This window comes from Bombus impatiens, unplaced genomic scaffold, assembly GCF_000188095.3.
Source record: "Bombus impatiens unplaced genomic scaffold, BIMP_2.2 scf_0263, whole genome shotgun sequence".
Lineage (NCBI taxonomy): Eukaryota > Metazoa > Arthropoda > Insecta > Hymenoptera > Apidae > Bombus > Bombus impatiens.
In genome coordinates, this window is record NT_176682.1 from 873,190 (window position 1) to 894,263 (window position 21,074).

Below are 21,074 nucleotides of genomic sequence, written 5' to 3' on the forward strand. Positions count from 1 at the left end.
CGGCCGGGATATGTTTACTTGGAAGTCGTTGCGTGAGTTAGCTTGATAAATCCGAGGTTTGTGCAAACATTTAAGAAGCATAGTGTGAAATAGGAGTAACTGAAATATAACTTCATTGTCTGGGAAGAAAAATTACTTGTTACTTAATATAATTTAAAGTTCACCTACTCTTAAAGCTTATTGTCCTCCCCTCGTTACATTCTGCAGCCTCAAATCTCCACCTACGCTGTACGTACCAATATCTCCAAACCTATTAAAAACTGTTCTTCCTCTCTCGATCATAAATATTTCCAAATTGAATGCGCGATAAATTGCAACAGTTCACAGTGTTATCGGCATCGTATCGCACAATCACGATCCAACAACCGACGTTAACCGGCCTGTACCGAACATCAACGAACAATAACCAGCAAGAGGCGACGTAACGTTCTATCGAGAACGGTTGGCAAACATTCGTCATGGACCGTGACAGCCGGCGATTAAATCGGCGTGGCTTGATTCCGGGCGATATCGTGATTACGTTGATCCAACGAACGCGATGCATCGGCTGTTATAAAGTTGGTTAACGAGTGTTGCACCGTTACACGTAGTATGACCAGGCTTCGGACAGACGCGCTCGTCGACTGCTAATTAAACTTGTAACATAATCTACAAGTAGCTGTTCTCCACGGAGCGCGCGTTTCATCACCATCGCCGCAATACCGTAATTACGAATTTTCATTAATGACGAAACGAAACCGGCCACCGAGCACCCGATACCTCCCACACCGTTCTCCTTTAATTGAATCCATTTCGAGTCCCATTACGCGATATCTGTTCGAGTTAATTAGAGCTCTCCCCTGGTTTCCGCCTGCCTTTCAACGACCAATGTTCGTCGAAAAACCTGTTTATTAAGTTATCTATCTATCGAGCACGTAGAAGCGAGATTAGGGGTTGATTAGGGGTTGTCGAGCGGTTGAATGGTGGAAAATCGGCATGTTCCTCCCATTGATCCATCGAAATGAAATCTAGTCGCTGTTACAATGATGGATTTGAAACACGAAGTCTGGCATTTGAAAATTTATTCATTTGCATACAGCCGATTAGAAAGTGAAACGTTCTATTATAATTTCAGGGAATGGAATTTTATCTTGTAAGAGTAATTGTCGAAGTAATTATTTCAAGAAAAACCCTGCACTTTTTTTCTTTTGTATATCCGTCACCTGGAGAGATCCATATTACTGTGCTCTTGAATATGAATTTTGTTTTCTGTTACAAGATCTAGAAACAGAAGAGCTATAAATAGATTTCTATTGCTGTTTCTTATAGCCTTCAGCTACAAGATTAACTTTTTTGCTAATATCCTTTGCTATAAATATATGAATAAATATAAGTTATATTCTATTGTATTGTGATACTGGGAGAGTGAGGATCTAGATTAGCATAAATTATACCTGTACTTATACCTATACTTATTTCAATATATTTTTCTATTACAGATTCATCCACTCGTTCCTTTATCAGTCAACCTCAACAGTAACAAATGGATGTAATATACGTACATATATCCCGTCCAAAAAATCATTGTTACATTAGTATTACAATATGTTGAAAGGTAGTGACTAGTTGATAATTTGTAATACTACTTACTAGTTAGCAATTTTGTGAGAACAAGTGCAAGTAGTTATATATCTCTTCGTCGTCAAGTACAGAAGCAACAATTTGTAATTGATCTAATTGATCCCTGGTACTCTTCGTCACATGAAGTGTTATTGGAGTCACGCATTGTTAGTGGTTTATTAAAAGATTTCTGTTCCCTCTTTGAGTATCGAGGATCCCTTGATATATCTTTGCATCAACAGAAATTGGTTCAATATGCGTTAACCTTGGGAAATGTGATTCATCCGAGACGAACACTCGTAACATTTACAACGTTCTTCGGATTATTATTCTTATGTACTTGTTCACTGAATAAACTTCATTTCAATCTTACCTCTCTATGTGTCGGTGTTAGTAGTTTCGTGTATTATTTAATAATCGATAGACAAATGAGAGTTTAGGAACGTACCTGCTTTTATCACATTTTCACAGATCAGAAACACATCTACATCGTTTTTTTTTATAATTTTCTAGTCGCTATAATAATTTGTATAACGTTGAAATAATTATTTCCAAAGATTTGTATGAAATTAGAATCGTATAATTTGTATATTTATAGAACGTTGATGTTTCAAAACGAGAAAAATTACTCTCTGCGGAATAATACGCGCGCATAATTACTTTCGCGTATTTTTCAATGAATTTCTGAATTAAAACTTGGGAATTGAGTGAAAGTGGCCTCTTAGATTAATTGGACTATTCAATTTGACTAATTTCCATAAAGTCTGCAACTACCAACTTCAAAATTCTACTTTCCACAGGCTGCTTCGACCTTCTATATCCCGCGTCACATTTCATTTTTCAAAACGGACGCTGAGTAGAGAGCAGATTGTTTAAAGCGTAATCAATGAAGTCTGTTGGAGCAGATTACTCCGAGGACGAGATGAAATTTTAAACGATTGCACGAGGTAGATAGCGTTGGAAATTTATTTCCAGGTTTGCCGAAACAATTGTAGTAGTTTTCCGATGAACACGATGCGCTTCACGTGTTAGACAGATACGAGACTCGACCCGAAAAAAATTACGTACGCTATATCCTTTCTAATTCCGTTTATGTTCTTTGTAACATAGATCAAACACGCTTTTGTCGTGCGTATCATTCGTTTTATGGTTAGTTGGCACATTGTTACTATTTCAGAAGGCAAACACGTGGATACTGGCGGGCAATAATAAACGTTTGTTTGCTCTGAATTGTAGGCAACTGAGCTGCTCGTAATTACAGTGAGAAACCAACTGTTTCGAGGTTGTTCAGTCTATTCGGTCCTAGTGCTTTCCACGAATCATGTGCTTTTTTTCGTCCACTGAAGAACAGAAAGTAATTAGACACTCGGCGGAGATATCGCCAGTGGTTCATTCGCACGAATCCCCGCGAATCGTTTCGTTTTCAAAAGCCATAAAAGAGCTTTGCTTTATATCGAGTGCGTTTTTTCTTTGAATTTTTAACGATTCTCTAACGTTCCTCTGTCGATTCGCAAATCGAAATGATAAAATGAATTTCAAAGAAGTCTATTTTAAACGAATTTTTAGAGAAATCTAACGCATCTTAAAGAAATTTATAATCATAAGCATACGTACGTAATAAAATTACATATTAAAAAAATTATGCTGCATAGAAACGAGACACCCGGTGTACAAAAGTACTTCTGGCGCATCATAGAAGAACTGGTTCACCAGCGTGTCCGCATCGTTTTTGATACTTTGTGAACAGGCAGGCCTGGCGTTCTCTCTGAAATTACGAACACCTACAGAGCTTTTCATACTCGGTGAAAAGAGCATTCTTCTCTGTTAATCCCAGCCGTCCGTTTATTTTCTCACTTCCTTTCTTTTTCCCCCTTTATCTCTGCTGTCTTTCTTTTTTCGATAAATATTTAGAGATACAGGTCCGTGTAATCGTCGTCGCAATTCCGGGATCCTCCGCTGCGACAACACGCTGGCGACTGTCGCGCGATTAATTAATTACCCAGACATCATAAGCCACTGACGCTTCAAATGATCCTATGATTTATTATCGTGGAAACGTCATTTTTCAACAACGATTAGCTCCATCGAAGAATTATGCCAGTCCTGTTACCGGTGCACGAATTATACTTCTTCTTTTTTTCTCGAATTTGTGTCGTGAAGTTAGTCGTTCGCTTGGCGAACATAATGTTTGTCTTTTGAATTTTAGTAAAATCCAGCTTTTATATTCTAGCGTTTATCCTCTGTGTCTGTATGTTCGTCGTTCCTTCTTTTTTAATTCTGTTTGAGCAAATATACCTAACGATAATATTATCTTCTCTAACGATAATATTTTTTTTCATACTTCTCTTTTTGCAATAGTAACCGTTGTAAAAAGCATTTAATAAATTGTTACGTAAAGGTCGTAGACGTGTAGTCAAATGTGTCGTCCTTAAAATGGCCATGATTTCTTTTTTTTTCTATTTTTTTCGTTTCAAACACGAGAGGCGTCTTTGTTCTTTTTTAACGCTCAAGAGAAACTTCTTTATTCCATTATACTCTCTAAGACCCAGCTATTTGCATAATTAAATCAGGCATCTTGCGCTATCAGGTTGCAAAGATGTTTTTCGTAATGTTGAATTAAAAAAAAACAGCAATTGAAAAGTTGGCGAGTAAACAAAGATGTAGGAAAATTGCTCTTTCTGAAATTACGTCTGCCTCGAGGACACTTAAATTTCCTGAAAAGCGAGAAACAACGGCAGGAAAGTAACTTCGGACGTTGGAACAACGAAACTACGTGAAACTCATCTCAGGACCTAGCCGCAGTTCCCTTTTGTTCTGCAATAAACTTTTAAAACTGGTCCATCCAGTCGATGCGTTTCAGCTGTCAACGAAGATTCACCGACCGACTTTCCTGAACAGAATTTCAATAGTTTCGTAGTTCGATAGTTACAGTATCTGTCTGTCAACCTGTTAACACATTCGTTGCTATTAAAATACCATTAGACGTCCTTAAAGTTTCAGCTTTATTACAATTTTTTATTTCGAGTAATTACTAATTTTTATTTTATCCTCTCTATTATTGTTAAATTTCACAATCGTAGAAGTTTTTAGTTATAGTTGTTACGTCGATATTGTAGAAATTGTATCTTAAATTTCATCTCTTGATTTCATTTCGAACGATATAGTAAAAATAGAAAGTAAACAGAGCGATAAAAATGTTATTTTTGAATAACGTCGGTTCAAAGTCCATCCCATTTACCAAATACATTTTTTGGTGAAAAACGATTTTTTCTTTTTATTTTTTGCCAGTCCTGGATTTGCTTGAAAGAGGGAATATTGGATCCCAAATCTATCCGAAGGCAAATGGTTGAATTCCACTTCTCGTGCACGTCCATGGTATGCGCTTCTTTCTCTGAACACGAAGCTATCGACCAAATGCAAAGTAATCCTCCTCTATTTTACCGTTCAACGAAGACAATCTGCTAAATAATGTCTCGTGACAAGAATTTTCGTCACAGGCTTTCCTTGAATTATAAATTCCAATCCTTTGATTACCTCGTGTTTCCATTATAAGATTTGGGAAAAAGGAAGTTTCCGATTGAAGGGCAACTATTAAAAGATTAAACAGATTTAACTGTACTTTTAAATCTATTTAAAGTACATACAGAGAAATCTTCTCTGAAAGTATTATGAGCAACGTATGCAAAATAGAATCAGTACGCTATTAAAGATAGAGGATAATTCTTGGTACGTACGAATGAACAAGCAGGCGAATACGTAGGTTTCAAGCGACAGAACTTGAGAAAATAGTGGAACGGCAGGATTCAAATGCAGATAGGAAGCAATTCTCGGGACATGTGAATAAATAAGCGGACGAATAATCTGCAAGCCGCGAAATCTGGCAAAATAGTCCGATGATAAAAGCAGAAAATAATTCTTGAAACATAGAAACGATCAAGTAATAACGAATACATAATTTTCAAGCCACGTCGCTTCATAGAATGTGAAAATGATTCTGCGCGTAATTCCACACACTTAAAATCTTCCACTCGACGTAATTTAAAAAAAGTTCCGCTTTTCTGCTACTCGTTTTATGGTCTCTGATGTAGGTGGAAGCGTTTTACGTATTTCCATACACCTGACCTTATGAACGCTTTGGGAACGCTGCTTAACGTGCTTTAATGGCGCGTAATAGCGCCAGGTATAATATCGCTGACAGTCGTACGGTCTGGCGGTACCACTCTCTCACGTACCGCTATAACATCGCCTAACGTTCGCCTAATGTTTCATCTAACCGTCGTGTCATACAACATGGCTGTACACGAGCGCGAACGTTCAACCAGTTAACTGATTGTTCCCGTGTCGAATCCATATACGCCCACTACCTGCTCGCTCCTAGCTAAGCCAGCACCTCAGTGCTTTTCAAAATGTACAATCACGTTACGCGCAATCAATGAGACCAGGTGCGCTAGACTTTCGCAGCTACCTCTCTTCCAAAACTGTTGAGAATTTCATCAGCTACACGCTGTGTTCTGACCCCGCGTATTTCCTAGTTCGTTAACGTATCGGCAATTTTGTTTCCTAACTGAGGCCACAAGTTCTAAGGTTCAATTTTCCAGCATAAAGTTGCTTGCGGGCAGTAATTTATTTAGGAGGATCATTTTTCTTCGGTTATCGCTCTTGAAGAGACGGAAGAGCTGCTACTAATATAACTGAAATTGAACTGAACGCTATGTTAAGTATCGAAGGTTGAATATCTCGTAAAACTACTTTAACATCGCTGTTGATTATGTTAAACAAATTGGGCGTGTTAGAACGTAACTGGTCTTAATAATTGCACCTTTGCTCTGCAACTAAAAACCAAACTAAAACCTAAAACTTATCGGTTATTGTTAAGACTTGCATCTTTCAATCTACTAGCTTGTTATCGGTTCAAATTAACGTTCAAATCAGGGAATCGATAAAAATGTACATGTCATGTTTTCCCCCGTGTGCTCTGCGACGATTAAATTCCAGTAAAAAAAAAAGCAGCTTTAAAGTTCTCGTTTATAGGTTAATTTCAAGTGGCATTGCTATTAAAGACGACATAGATTGAATGTCCACGTGGGCAGTGTTATCAACGCGCGTGTCACGCGATCGTTGTTTCCGTGAATTCTTTTTACTGCTCCGCCTGCCGGCTGTGTGAAACGTAGGTACACGGTTATATCCTGACTCTTTTTTCCTGAGGAGAAGGGAGGAGGAGGAGGAGGCAGAGGATGACAACGGGATAGAGATCAAAGAGACGAGTGTCATAAACTATGTTGTAGAATGAAAATGTTTTTTTTCAATGAAAAACATGGAATCGAGCTGAAACACGATCGCTTGATAAAACGTATAACGAAATTGAAACTGACAGAAACAATGGAAACAACGTCCTATTTCAAGATACATGTATATTCCTATTGCGTATCGTATAACTGGAATTTTGAGAATTAAGTACAGGACGACGCAAAATTAAATACAACATTAATATTTTCATATAGGAATTCTACTTTAGCGAAAAATTTTACTTCTATAAACATCGTTAAACAACTTGAAACATCAATAGGTATGCTTATTCTAAATTCTTGTATAAATTATGTTAGTCAATTATACGTTTAAGTTATAAGTTTATTCATGCAAGTTCCATCTTCATTATAAACCTTTCTTTTGTATAAATTACATTAGCGAATTATATATATAAACGATAAATTTGTTCATGTAGGTTTTCAAGATGTTTTACAACAATTTCAAACTATATCAGTTTCATCCTTATCTTACATTCCCTTCTCTACATGAATTATATCAGTCAGTTCTGTCGATCAAATCTGTTCACTGAGTTTAAAACAACAGGTTTAAACATCGATATCAATTCCATTAATACCCTATCTTAAAATAAAAATAATTTCGATTAAATAATCACCTTTAAAAAATTGATATTAAACGACGATATTAAACATGCATACCAATTCCATCTTTCCACGGAATCTCTATTTTGTAGAAATTATTCTACTAAATGTTATTAACTATACGATTAATCTTACGTCTCAACTTTGAAACATTTTGTACATCAGCAAACTTTCTCAAACAGAATACTTCCCATCTACAATACGAATCATATTCAGTTTCAACGGCTCTCAACAATAAAATCTCTAGATTCTTTCAACAACTGTCTCCAAACATGTTCAAACCACGGTTATGTAAACAGGTCTCGACACTCGCTAGGGAGAGCCGTCTCAAAATTTGAGTCGCGAAAAATCAACACGAAAGGCAACAAAGTTGTCGTTCTTGCGAGACAGACGGAGACGAGTAGAGTGACCCTGTCTGACACGTTCATAGGATGTCACGCATGTGCAGAACGAGAACCTGCTTGTCTTCCATGTTGATTTTTCACCACTCAATTTTCTGTATTCTTTTATACTTCCGTTGTACGAGTGTCGAGACCTGTTTATATCTCTGTTTGGCAACGATAGTGGCCCAACTCAAACAATTTCAAATATGCCTTTATTGAATAGAAAATTATGTTTCTACTTCTATCACGTCAAATATAAAATATACTTGTAACTGCATCATTTTTGCGTCACAGGACAAAATTATTACTTATGGGCTATTAATTACTATTACTAATTAATCTGGTCTTAGTCTAACAACAGCATTGGCTCTTCTTCGGTTGTTTTGTAACTCTAAAAGTGCAAGGTTGTACTATTTTTACGAACAGTGGTGTATGTTGCGATAAGTCAGCCGTATAACGCCGTTGAAACGATCAAGATTTCTTTGTAGATTTTAAAAAGCCTCTGCTCTAAAACTTACATGTTTCTAATTGTGCCACTATCGATGCAACAATATGATTAACCATACTACGTTCAACTACGAGGTTCAAACTACGTTCAACCATAGCGAAGCTCGCGAGTATCGAAGCAAAGTTTCAAACACGGAAATACACGCTTGGCATGACGACGTGGGCGATGACGGTTCCGTGGTAAAACCGTGTCGAATATCAGAGGGTGTGAGTCACTGGACCGCGTTTTTGTCTCTCTTTGGATCGCAGATCACGAGTGCGGAACGCGAAGTAGGAGTCGAGCGGAGCGGAGGTAGATTGAACGTAATGTGCCTCTTCCTCCGACGCAGATACAGTCACGGTCACCACACACTCGTACAATCTATCATCTGTGTTCGTACGTGTGCCTGTGTACGTGTATATTGGTACCAGCAACACCGGGAACTCTTTAACGAATCCACGGACAGACGCGCGTAAGAACGAGACCCTCTTCTTCCGTGATGTGTCCCAATGGTGGTCGTTTGATGGTGGAATTGATTCTTTGATGATTTGAGCGTTTCGATGCGTAGGGTTGGTGTTTATGGTGATTGTTACACTGCGGATTTTTATGCATTTATAGGAAATTTGAAAGTGCAACATTGCGTAGTGTACGTAATATGAAAAAATATGTAAAGTATTGCGAGCATTGTACTTTCTATGATACTTGTTGGCTAGAACAATCGCAAGTTGAGCCTGTCGAGGTTCTACTTCTTCTTAATTGTACTCTGAAAAATGTGAATTTGCATAAAAATCCGCAGCCCGGTAATGGTGGTTCTAAGTGGAAGAGGAGGGACAGAAGTGGGACAAAAACTGACTTCTGCCTGGATAATTGAAATCCTTTTTGTAGGAGAAGCCTGAGTCGTGTGAGAATTTAATCTGCCAGACTATTAAATTGTGCAGCTCGTAATGAAAAAACATTTGTCAAATATTTCAATCTATGCCTCACCTAAAAATTGATTTATGTCGTTGTCTTATTCAATTGGATGTATTAATTCGTCTACGGTGTAATTGTTTTAATTCTGATTACATAACGTCACGAATGCTTTGTTTAAAAAAAAGTTATCTTTTGAAGAAGCATTGATAAATAAATGTATCTGTATCTGAGAATTACAGGGCGAATACAAGATATATTTGTACGATATGGTATGCAGTATTCGCATTTCAATATTTAGATGAGTATTTACGCGACGATTCTCGCCAGTGTCAGCCCATTCATTTTCCTCGCGCCATTGTCCAGAAACGAACGATCCGCTTCAGGCATCCGATTGTAGCGACTAATTTATCGCTTTGGAGTAGCATGGCTCTCGATACTTCTCAAGAATGCGAGGAAGGAACGTGATAGCTATTATTCAGTGAATCGTCGAATAAAATGACTGAAAAAATATAATCCAATGACAGTAAAAAGAATTTTCGTATGTATGGTTGTATATATGGAGTGAGAAATTTAGATGGGTATATAGTCTGTTGGAAATTAGAAAATTCAAGAGATTAATGGAAAGCAAAATCATCGGAACGTCGTTATTAGTCTGCGAATATTTACGTAAATTCATTCAATACATCGATGAATAGAATTCAAGAAATGGAACTTTAAACGAGATACAAAAGCGTACAGTGTGTTTTAAAAAACATCTCGATGTATAGCAGGTATATGTAAATGCATATTTTTTTACGCATGTACAAACGAATATTTCATAACTATATTTTTATATAAATATTAGTAATTATCGTTGTACACGCATAAATATGTATTTATTTATTTAATTTCGACTTCGCGGTCAAGAAATAGTCTCGTTTGTATGTACAATACAATGATTAGCATTGCACACACATACTGCAATGTACATTATTGAAATATTTACAACAATATTTATGTATCCTCTGCAGTCATAACTCTTAAAGAAACTTCAGTATACTCGACTTTAATTAATCAAGTATCGAGGTAAACACATCTCTATGATTGCTTCAGCCATCCTGTACACACTCTCTGTTAAATATTTCATAAATCATCAAGCAGCCTGTCGACTAGTCGAAAGTAACTCAAACAACGCAGTAGTATATTCCAGCTAAGTTTCCCTATGATAGGTGCGCAACAGTCCGAACAGTTTCCTTGTCGAACGATGATAAAGAAGCGCGTAGGACTTTCCAGTCTCCCGGAGGTTTCTGATGTTTCCAAAGGATTGGCCCGGTTCTATCGGCGTAGCCTTGTGTAGTATATCGGAACGGGCGATTAGGGTCATTGGTTTTCCAAACCAGCGGAGCTGTTGCCGGGAACCGTTTCCAGGTTCTGATAAAGTCCGGTACGTTGGTTCTTCTCAACATCGATCGTCCTGGATGCGTTCGTCTCCGTGTGAACTCGCGCGGAAGCCTCTTCGAAACGAGCATCGTCCAAATCACGAAGAAACTGCTGTGCAGAGATGGAAAATTGACGCTCGAATGATCCGACTGGACCTAGCGCAGTAAAGCTTTTGATGATAAAGATAGGCTATACGAGTTGCTATTATTAGGTCCCTTCTCCCAATATGTGCGAAGATCCATTGGTTATAGTGTTATGGGTCTACTTTTAATTATAATAATAGGGTACACGCTAATTTTTCTTTTTAATTATGGCCTTTCTCAACGCTTGGAACGCTTGATTAGCCACGATGCAACATGAGCTTTCCATCATGAAGATAAGTCACACGAATTTTTATTATTAAACATGGCTCTCCTTGATATTTGAAAGGTTTGATTGGTTATAGTGCAACAGGTCTAATTTCTTCCATAGAGCACACACGAATTTTTCCTGCTAATTATGGCTTTCCTCGATACTTTAGACATGTGATTCGTCCTAGTACAGTAGACTCACTTTTGAGTATAAAGATAAGGCATACGATGTTTGGTTGTTTATAGTGAGATAGATCCATTTTCAAATATAGCAATGGAAGACACGAATTTTTGTTATTATGACTTTTCTCGTACTTGGAACTTACTTTTGGTCAGCTGAATTTTTATTATTAAATATAGCTGTTCTCAATATTCGGAAGGTTTGATTGGTCACAGTGTAATAGGTTCACTTTCATTTATGTTAATACAGCACACATGAATTTTTGTTATTAACGGTTCTTCTCAACATTAGGAAGGTTTAATCGATCACAGAACAATGGACCCATTTTTAATTGTAATAGTAAGATACACGAATTCTTTGGTTAGGTATAATTCTTCTCAACACTTGGCTTATTTTTGAATTAGCATTTTGAAAGCTTTTCTGTCCTCGAATATGGTTCTTTTTCATATGATTTTTAATGCATATATTTCTCGATCCAAATCACGAAGAAACTGTGTTTGTTGTGGGTTGTTCTGATTGAAGAACTCCGTCGTGCCGGGTTAGAGACTTTTAATTGAAAGTCGGGCGAAATATCGAATTCTCTTGGCTCCATTATGACCCACGAGGAGTTCTAACGGAGTTCGACTCCTCGAATGATTCGAGAACAAGATACGGAGGATGGCTATTGTGCGTGGATCAAAGGTGTGGATGTCGGTGTTGATCGAGTAGCGAAATACAAAATATCACAAAATTCTACGTTTATTATAACTAAACTTTCGAAACTCAAATTTTATCTTCTCAGTTTTCTGTCAATACAACCGTCTAAGCGAAATACGTAAAACGCAAAACATCTATTATGTAAATTTTCGATGTTTGAACTTTTGGCTCGAAATATCGACTATGTAAATCTTCGACGCTTGAACTTTGTTGCGCAATTATTTTCTCTGACTACATCCCTAGCAATAACAAACAAAAAGAAAAAAAATTAAGACTTTACGAGGTAATGTCGGAAAAGCAACGTAGGAAATCGTAGAAAACAAATATTCTTTGATGTTCTACACTTCCTCCATTTTATTGTTATCTATAGCATTATTTTTAGTCCTCGTGACAAAATAGAATACATTTAAACAACACGTGAACTGCGATATAAAGTCCAGTTACGAAAAGTGAATAAGCATTTAGTTTTAGTTGAATATAAAGTAACGCAGAGTAAAGGTTAACGCCCGAGAATCATCGAAACCTTGTGTATTTACATATACAGTAGAGATTTGAAGTTTCTGCGAAAAACGTGGCATTCGTCTGAACAGCGTCGCCCCTTTCCACTTTGGCCGCGCCCGATGGTTCTTTTTCACTGCGGCGGTGTCTGGCGGTCCTTTTCCACTTCACCTGGCGCGTGCCAGCGAAACGAGAAGGTCGAACCATCGGCCGCCTTTTCTACTGCGACCCCTCAGCCGCTTGTCTGACTACTCACTGGGCGAAGTTACTTCGAACGTAGAGACGGAATCGGCGTTTACCGCAGCTCTTATCGCGCCCGACCGAGTTAAATAATTAAAACGGCGCCTGCCGCCGGTGAAAGAACGCCGAGAATTCGTCGGCTGACTTTAATTACACGTGCACCGACTACCTCTACTCGTCAGCGAATTCCTCCTCGAACTGTTTTTCTTTTTATTCCGCTTCACGTTCATTTCCTTTTTCCGTCGGATGAGTTTCGAAGAATCTTAGATCGATCGTTGCTATGAATGGAGGCATGCGAGCTAATTGTTGTATTTGGATACAGAGATTTAAAAAAATTATATTGGTAATTGTATATAAAAATTATATACGTGGCAAATTGTTTAGAATATTAGTTGGACACTTTTGAATGTGGTTAATGATAACCGATATAATAGTATTTTTGTAGGAAATTGTATAGTTAACTTTGATACTGTTGTTTTCATTTCTTCGCATCTGTATCTGTCTTCTTTTTAAAGATTAACGATTATGTTGGACTTGAGATTATATTTCACTAGAAAGCCTTAAGGATAATACCGAATTTCGGCAATATCGTAAGAGAAAGAGTAATTTGTCGAGGGTTAAAACACCAGGTCCCTCGTGCACAACTCACTAAGGTTTTAACTGATAGTATCATTGAATTGATAAGATTATAATCCTTCCTTATAATCTCATAATTTTATGTCGGACGAGAGAACAAGATAACCGGTAATTTGTAAAGTTTCATTCGATTTATTATCAAGCTTATTACTATTATACAGGAAAACGCGTGTACCAGTAATTTATGACCAGTGACTTGTAAAATTTCGTTAATAATATCAACGTAGACGCTCGAAAATATCGATGAAACGTGAACAGAGAAGAATCAATCACTTCGAACAGAGAAGAAGAATTGTTGAAATCGGTTAACGCATTATGAGATTATGCGTGAACATACAACTGAAACAGTACGTATATACATAGATATACCGGTCGATCGAAGAATCTCCTTTTTTCGAAGTCGGTTAAATGACAATTATCGAAATGAATCGTTTAGTTGCTACAATTATCGTGACTGTTTGTCGCTGATAAATCGACACGCGTTTAATATAGAAGAAAATGCAGAAGCGTATCACAGACACGAGCGTGAGACACGTGAACAGCAGGACCGCGAGTGCATCGTGTGCACTTAAACGAGCTCAATCGTACGCGACCCCATTTAAATAACGACGAATTGGATCCCGGAGTGTTTCCTCTTCGCTCTGCTTCCCCTCTTCGCGTTACAGTTCACGCTGTTCGCTCACGATGTCGTTTTCGATCTCTGCTTTCCTTAAGCCTGCCAAGCTAAACTGCATTTCCAAAGGAGTTTCTATAGTTTCTACTGTTTCTATATCTCTTTGGTCCTAATATTCTCACTTGCAAACATCTCTCGTGCTTTATAACAATAACGATTACGATATCGCGCTATACAAGCAATTCTATGCTCCAAGCGAATGTATTCTCTGTTTCACAATTTGACTAGCTTTTATATTCTTCATCTAGGAAGAAACTTTAACGTTAGAACTACCGATGGTTAACACGAAGCTATTTCTACCAAAATCAGTCCAAATGACTGGTCTTTAAAAAATACCTAATAATAGAATATTTTTATATTTATTGATTTGTTACTTTCTTAGAGAAGAAATTCAATGTTATGTAGTACGTTTTTGGTATTATTAATCCATCTGGGACCATGATCCCTAAACGAGATTTGACAAATTTATAAAATTGTAGAACCAGTCATTTTGACCAGTGTGGAATTTCTAGCGTTAGCATCAATCGATCCAGCGATCGATCTGGAATTTTCCTGATAACTGATATCATCATATTGAATGATACGTAGTAAAAATTTAAAAAACGTGAGGGAAGTTGTATAAAACGAGGAAGCTGGTTAATTGGGGTTCGATAAACAGATTGCAGGACCCTTTTACACTTTGACAAGTACCAGTCATTTTGACTGGTATTGGCATTGATACAAAATTATTTCCAGTTTGAATACATGAAAAACAAAATAAAATTCATTATGTTATTCATTTAGTTATCGTTGTGAGAGTCACTATATCATTGCGGATAGAAAATATAACATGAAGTAGGAATTTTAAAATAAAACTGTAAAACCAGTCAATTTGACTGGTGTGGTAGTTCTAGTGTTAAGTAGATAACATAGTAGATAAGTAGATAATTTAAGTAAGATAAATAAAAACGATATTCTAATGTTGGAAACTTTATTGTTCTACGCGTACCGCAAGAGATAAGTAAATAAGGAAAGATAAAGAAGGGTAGGAAAATTCGAAAAATATAGAAAAATTGTTTATATCAGAAAAATCATGGTTCCATTAGTAGTAGAAGGATCAAATGGATAATGAAAAAATAAAGAAATTTGAAATATACGATCTTTTTAAGCCAGGAGCTTTACGGTCCCCAAGGTATCAAAGAGGCTAAGTAAATAAAGGAAGATAAATAGATCCGAAGTAGACGACATTTTGAAGCTAGAAACTGGTACCGTGTGTACCAGGACTGAATTAAACAAACAGAAATGAAAAAGATTCGAAAAATACACGATCCTTTAAAGTTAGAGAAATTTGGGTTCCGCGATCAGTCGAGCAAATAAAGATCGAAGTAAACGAAAATAACAGAAAACCACACAATGTAGACAGATCTTTTATGATTAGAAACGTTATGGTCCCACGTGTGTTCAAATAATTAAATGATAAAACAAAGATAAAAAGGACTAAAAAAAAAAAAAAAAAAGAAATAGACGATCTTTTAATGCCGGACACGTTGAAACTCCGCGTGTCCCATGAAGATGGAATATTTAAACGAAAATTAGAACAAAAAAAGAAATTAGAAAAATACCTACTGCGTTCAAGTTCGAAACGTAATGGTAGCGCGTGTACCGGAAGCAGGTGCTTCGGCATGCAGGAAGGCGCAAGGTGAGGTCGATCAACTTGGCAGAGACGCGTCATCGAGAAGTTGCACGGCCTCGTGGCGTTGAAATAGCAAAGAGGGAAGGAGAGGCTGTCGATAGTATCCAATAACTGGCCGACGCTATCGCGTCGCTTGAGACCGCCAGTCGCCGGTTTTCCGGTTCTAACTGGATAGAAATCGCCGGGACGCCGTTCATTGTTCCTGAATGACTGGTCGAAACGGAACTTTGGCATCGTGGTTCACGTGGGCGACGCACGCCGCTTTCATTCACACCACACCTTTTTTTGCCGCGTTTTCAACGCCGGTTTTCCTTCCACTTTTCGTTTTCAGTGTTTCATATTAATCGCGTACGACGAAGCAACTCTTCTCGTTAAATACGAGTGGACGTTTAAGTAATATTCAAATATAGCGGCATTTGGAGAAAGATGGATAATTCTGCAAATTATAATGATTTTTTTCGACCTTACGTTTTAACCTTTTGCTTGTCGACTATTTTTATTATATACAGTTTCATAGTGGAATTAAAAAAAAAAAGATAAGATTCGTGGAATTATTTGAAAATTTTCTTGCATTTGATTTTAATCCTTCGCACTTGGAAAGATCCTCACGACACGCAGCTTCGTAACGAGTCTGTTTGAAATTGCGAATTTTGCTCCGAGAAGAGAACGTTACGAAACGTTATTTGTGACATACATTTCTTTCCAAGTTTTTATTTTTATCGGTGATAATAGTATAGAAACAATTTAGTATATTTTTAGTATGGAAACAAAATAGAAAAAATATTGAAATTTGTTTTTCTGGTTTGGGTGGGAAATCTTCACCTGATCGTAAGGTATTGCTGCGATCGACCATTTTTGAAGGATATTTAATAACGCAAGGAAGCGATTTTCAGTCGAATTTCTAGTTAACTAGTAAATCAGCGTAGGAATTTGTCGACGAACGTTGCATTTCCCAAAAAATGCAGACTCATCGATTCTTGATAAAGCCTCGTCAACTTTTATTATGTTTCCGCTTGGATTTTTGATGCGAAGCCAGAAGCGACAGCGTATTTTTTACTTGCCATTTAACGCAAGATCCGTTTATACACTTTTTGGCAGAGTTATTGGGCGGAATTAGTTTCAAGAATTACGTTTGACAATTTCTCACGAGGCATTTCCAACGTGTTATCGTTCCCAAGCGGCTGATTTATATTTGTAACAGAGAATGCAGAAAGTGCAAATGTGTAAGGTCAATAATTTTGGGCAAGCGAAATCGCGCAATTCTTAGCTGAATCGAGCAACAAGCTAATTGAAGAATAGTTACGACTGTGTAATTGAGCAATGACAATCAATTTTTATTGAATAAAATTTCACTTTAATAAAATTCAATTTCATATGATAAAAATTCAGTTTAATATAATTATAGAAATTAAATGTACTGAAATGAATCGTTCTAAAATTAAAAAAAAAAGTATTAATCAACTAAACGCGATAAACATATCTGTTTTCGCAAGAACTGATATCACAAAAATATAAAGCAAATCTGTTATTCATAAACAGAGTAAATAAAGTAAACTTCTTTGCTCGTAGTTCAAGGCGAATTTTGTTTTAAAAACGTCGAGTAATGTGTTCTAATTGTGTTCGAGTAATGTGATTCTAATTCGAACCAGAAATGAATAACTTATAATCAAACAATCAAGAGATAAAAGCAATAAAGACAGATAACGAAGTATCTTATTTGTTGATCTATATAATGAAAAAAGCACGATAATCTCGATGCCGTGAAGTTTCACAACATTAACGTAACAACGGCGCGACATAACAAAAATCAGTCGATTAGATAAAGCTGGGGCATTTTCATTTCGCGATACGTTTATCTAGAAAGCCAGCCACTCACGAGTCTCTTGGGACATTAGCGCCAAACAAGTTGAAAATAATATTCTGATGGGATAGGTGCAATCAGCTCGAAATTTTCAGTTCAGAGGCCACGAAAATTTGTGAGCCATAATACGCGAGGCAAACTGACCGTGAGAAACGAATCCTCCGTGGAAACGCGCCTCTAAAATTCCATGGCGGCTTGTTGCTCGTAAATTTACCTTCTCTCTTTTTCTAAATCTAACGAATGTCACATGAATTACATTTATCAAAAATATTTTCCAAATCGATGAAACGCGAAGTGTTGTGAATTCTTGAAGTATTTTTATTATCGCGATTTGTTACGCTTTCAGCACGTCTCAACTTCGCTTTTCGCAAACCTTTTAATTTTATTATCTTGGTACATGACTAGTGTCCGACGTTCTAAAGAATTCACTGGATTACTTCCGTTTAGTATATTCGTTGCAAAAGGATGTGATACAAGTGATGATAATAAATATCGGACGAAATGTTGAAAAATATTTGTAACGTCACGACGATTCAGTATTTTTTAATTAATGGATTCTGAAAAGTTTATATTCCTATGATACTTTGTTAATTTAAATGAAGTAATAACGGAGAGCATTATCGAAATTATTTCTCGTATTCATGGAGATTATGCTAGGATTTTACTCCTTAATCCCTCGATTCGGAAACGTTGCTGCCGATAATTAGGAAATTCAATTCTCCATGAAAATTACTTCCTTGTGATCCACAGGCTTTAACTATATACTCTCCATATTCCACCGTTATTTGAATAATTCCAAAAATCTTGTATGCCAAAATCTTATACCTAAATATACGGTTAATATCCAACCCTATTTTACCTAATCTACATGTATCAACCATTGAATCAACTGTAGCACCTTCCTAATCTGAATATACCTATTACTAGAAACCAATAAAACTGTATTTCAACAATCCTATCTCTGCATCACATCTCTAATCCGGTAGATCGCGATCGAACGCAACCCCCATTTACCCCCCAATTTGCCAAATCTAATTTGTCCTAGCATTTAGTATTAATTAAATCCATGATAAAGATATAGCTATAATACACTCTACACGTCACTGCAATATTTGATACCAATGTCAAAAATCCTCTACCTAAATATATAGGGTAGAAACTTAATACCTAATTCATATTATAATTCTGTTAGACTTTTCTACTGTATTTTCCCCCAAATTTAATTTGTCCTGGCATTTAGCATTAATTTAATCCATGATAAAGATATACCTTTGATATATTCTACACGTCATGGCAATATTTGATACCAATGTCAAAAATCTTCTAAAATACATAAAAAATACCTGAATAAGTAGAACAAAAACTTGATACATAATCTACATTGTAATTCTACTGTGCTTTTCTACTATGCCTTTTTTCTAAATTTAATTTGTCCTAGCATCTAGTATTAATTAAATCCATGATAAAGATATAGCTATAATACACTCTACACGTCACTGCAATATTTGATACCAATGTCAAAAATCCTCTACCTAAATATATAGGGTAGAAACTTAATACCTAATTCATATTATAATTCTGTTAGACTTTTCTACTGTGTTTTCCCCCAAATTTAATTTGTCCTGGCATTTAGCATTAATTTAATCCATGATAAATGTGGGATGGTGTGACGTTAGCGAAAGACGTGGCTGATTGTTTATAAACGTTGTTAAGATATGTTAATGTCGTCAAGGAGTGTTGTAAGCGTTACCAAGGTTTGTTACAGTAATGGTAATGCTGTCAGAGTTGAATTAATCGTGATCGAGAGAAGTTCATCGTGTTGCTGTGACGTAGAAATAGTGTTAAGCGAATTCGTAAAGTGCGATATTATATTCAATTTTGTGAGAGTGTTACAATATTGTGTTTATCATACTGTCTTTTCTGTTAATTTATAATAAACATTCCTACATAAAGATATAGCTATGATATACTCTACACGTCATTGCAATATTTGATACTAATGTCAAAAATCTTCTAAAATATATAAAAAATACCTGAATAAGTAGAACAAAAACTTGATACATAATCTACATTGTAATTCTACTGTGCTTTTCTACTATACTTTTTTCCAAATCTAATTTGTCCTAGCATCTAGTATTGATTTAATCCATAAAGATATAGGTATAATACACTCTACACGTCACTGCAATATTTGATACCAGTGTCAAAAATCCTCTACCTAAATATATAGGGTAGAAACTTAATACCTAATTCATATTATAATTCTGTTAGACTTTTCTACTGTATTTCCCCCCAAATTTAGTTTGTCACATTTAACATTAATTTAATTCACGGTAAAGATATAGTTATAGTATATACCCTATACGTCACTGCAATATTTGATACCAATGTCAAAAATCGTCTACCTAAATATATAGAATAGAAGCCTAATACCTAACTCATATAATTCTGTTAAACTTTTCTACTGTACCTTTTGCCCCAAATTTAGTTTGTCACATTTAACATTAATTTAATCCACAATAAAGATATAGCTAGAGTATAGCCTAGATGTCGTTTCAAATGTTTGCTACCAGTGCCAAAAATCCTCTACCTAGATGCTCAAATACCTTCTCTATCTAAATAAAATAGAAGCTCCACACCTAACCCATACAATAATTATACTATATCGTTTCAACAAACTCCATCATCCTCCAAATCGCGATACCAAAAAACCAAAAACCTACGTCTTCACATCCTCGATCCTTCCTGCGAGTCACGATTGAACTCAATTTTGTAGAACCTACTACCACCACCTTAACCATTAACAAAATACCCTCATCCGTTCCCAAATCCTCTCCCAATAAAAACATCGTCTCACCATAGTGTGCGTTCCACAATGCGTTCCATCATCATCCTCATCCTCATCCTCATCCTCATCATCATCATCATCACCATCATCATCATCATCATCATCATCATCATCATCATCATCACCATGTACCACCACCACCATCACCATCGTCATCGCCGCCACCAGCTTCTCTCCATCTTGCTCGTCCTCCACGGCGCTGCATCTTCTTCGCTGTCGTCTCTCGATTCTCGACGCGGACACGTCGTATCCGTGCCGCACGGGAATAAGAAATTAGCTCGTGGGATGTGAACACGCACACGCACAATGGAAAACACAAGCACAGGCACACGTACACACGGTGAAACACGCATAAGGTCGACGTGTCGGGTCGTGGTCACAGGACGCGCGTCAAGATATCGGTCTCGATTGAGGAAGTCGAGGATAAAAGGAGTGAACCTTATCGTCGGCTGGTCGGCCATTCAATAATTGCCGAGGCGCTAATCGAGCCATCCTAACCGGGACCTAGTCGGTTTACCGGTTCGAACCGGTGCGGACGAGCCACCGAGTCGACGATTCGGTGAATGGCGAGCTCAAACCAGAAAGAACCGGACGCGTCATTCACCGCTGGTGGAAGAGGAAGGAACGGAGTACTACACACGAGTCGATGCTTTTAGACTTTACACGCGTTCCACGATCGTGCTCAACAGCTACACAGACCTCTTCGACCTCAG

At 36.9% G+C, this 21,074-nt stretch overlaps 3 protein-coding genes across 8 annotated transcripts in view; 1 reads left to right on the top strand and 2 right to left on the bottom strand.

Moving 5' to 3' along the window:
- Positions 1–21,074, top strand: part of LOC100745576 (sodium/potassium-transporting ATPase subunit alpha) — a 170,552-nt gene that overhangs the window by 38,814 nt on the left and 110,664 nt on the right. The gene's annotated exons all lie outside the window — the stretch shown is intronic.
- LOC112212677 lies at positions 10,335–15,920 on the bottom strand. The gene is made up of 2 exons (XM_033320244.1): positions 15,586–15,920; positions 10,335–10,861 (listed from the first exon to the last, which is right to left on the bottom strand). Exons 1-2 carry the CDS (start codon positions 15,884–15,886, stop codon positions 10,647–10,649), a joined length of 516 nt encoding a protein of 171 aa, XP_033176135.1. The 5' UTR covers positions 15,887–15,920; the 3' UTR covers positions 10,335–10,646.
- LOC117151109 (calsequestrin-2) lies at positions 15,892–20,839 on the bottom strand. 4 transcript variants are annotated; one of them, XM_033320243.1, is made up of 2 exons: positions 20,371–20,839; positions 15,892–16,016 (listed from the first exon to the last, which is right to left on the bottom strand). In XM_033320243.1, exons 1-2 carry the CDS (start codon positions 20,515–20,517, stop codon positions 15,993–15,995), a joined length of 171 nt encoding a protein of 56 aa, XP_033176134.1. In that variant the 5' UTR covers positions 20,518–20,839; the 3' UTR covers positions 15,892–15,992. The 4 variants fall into 4 exon arrangements, 3 of the variants coding, with proteins under 3 accessions (XP_033176134.1, XP_033176133.1, XP_033176132.1); XR_004461552.1 differs by having other exon boundaries at positions 15,910–16,016; positions 20,237–20,839; XM_033320242.1 differs by having other exon boundaries at positions 16,004–16,088.

Excerpts from the sequence above, each read along its gene's own strand:
- LOC112212677 (XM_033320244.1), bottom strand. The coding sequence starts at position 15,886 with ATGCCAAAGTTCCGTTTCGACCAGTCATTCAGGAACAATGAACGGCGT. Across the intron at positions 10,862-15,585 it reads ACGTTTCGAACTTGAACGCA|GTCCAGTCGGATCATTCGAG; the intron begins GTAGGTATTTTT and ends TTACTGCGCTAG.
- LOC117151109 (XM_033320241.1), bottom strand. The coding sequence starts at position 20,517 with ATGACGATGGTGATGGTGGTGGTGGTACATGGTGATGATGATGATGAT. Across the intron at positions 16,143-20,370 it reads ATTGTGGAACGCACACTATG|TCGACAAGCAAAAGGTTAAA; the intron begins GTGAGACGATGT and ends TAATAAAAATAG.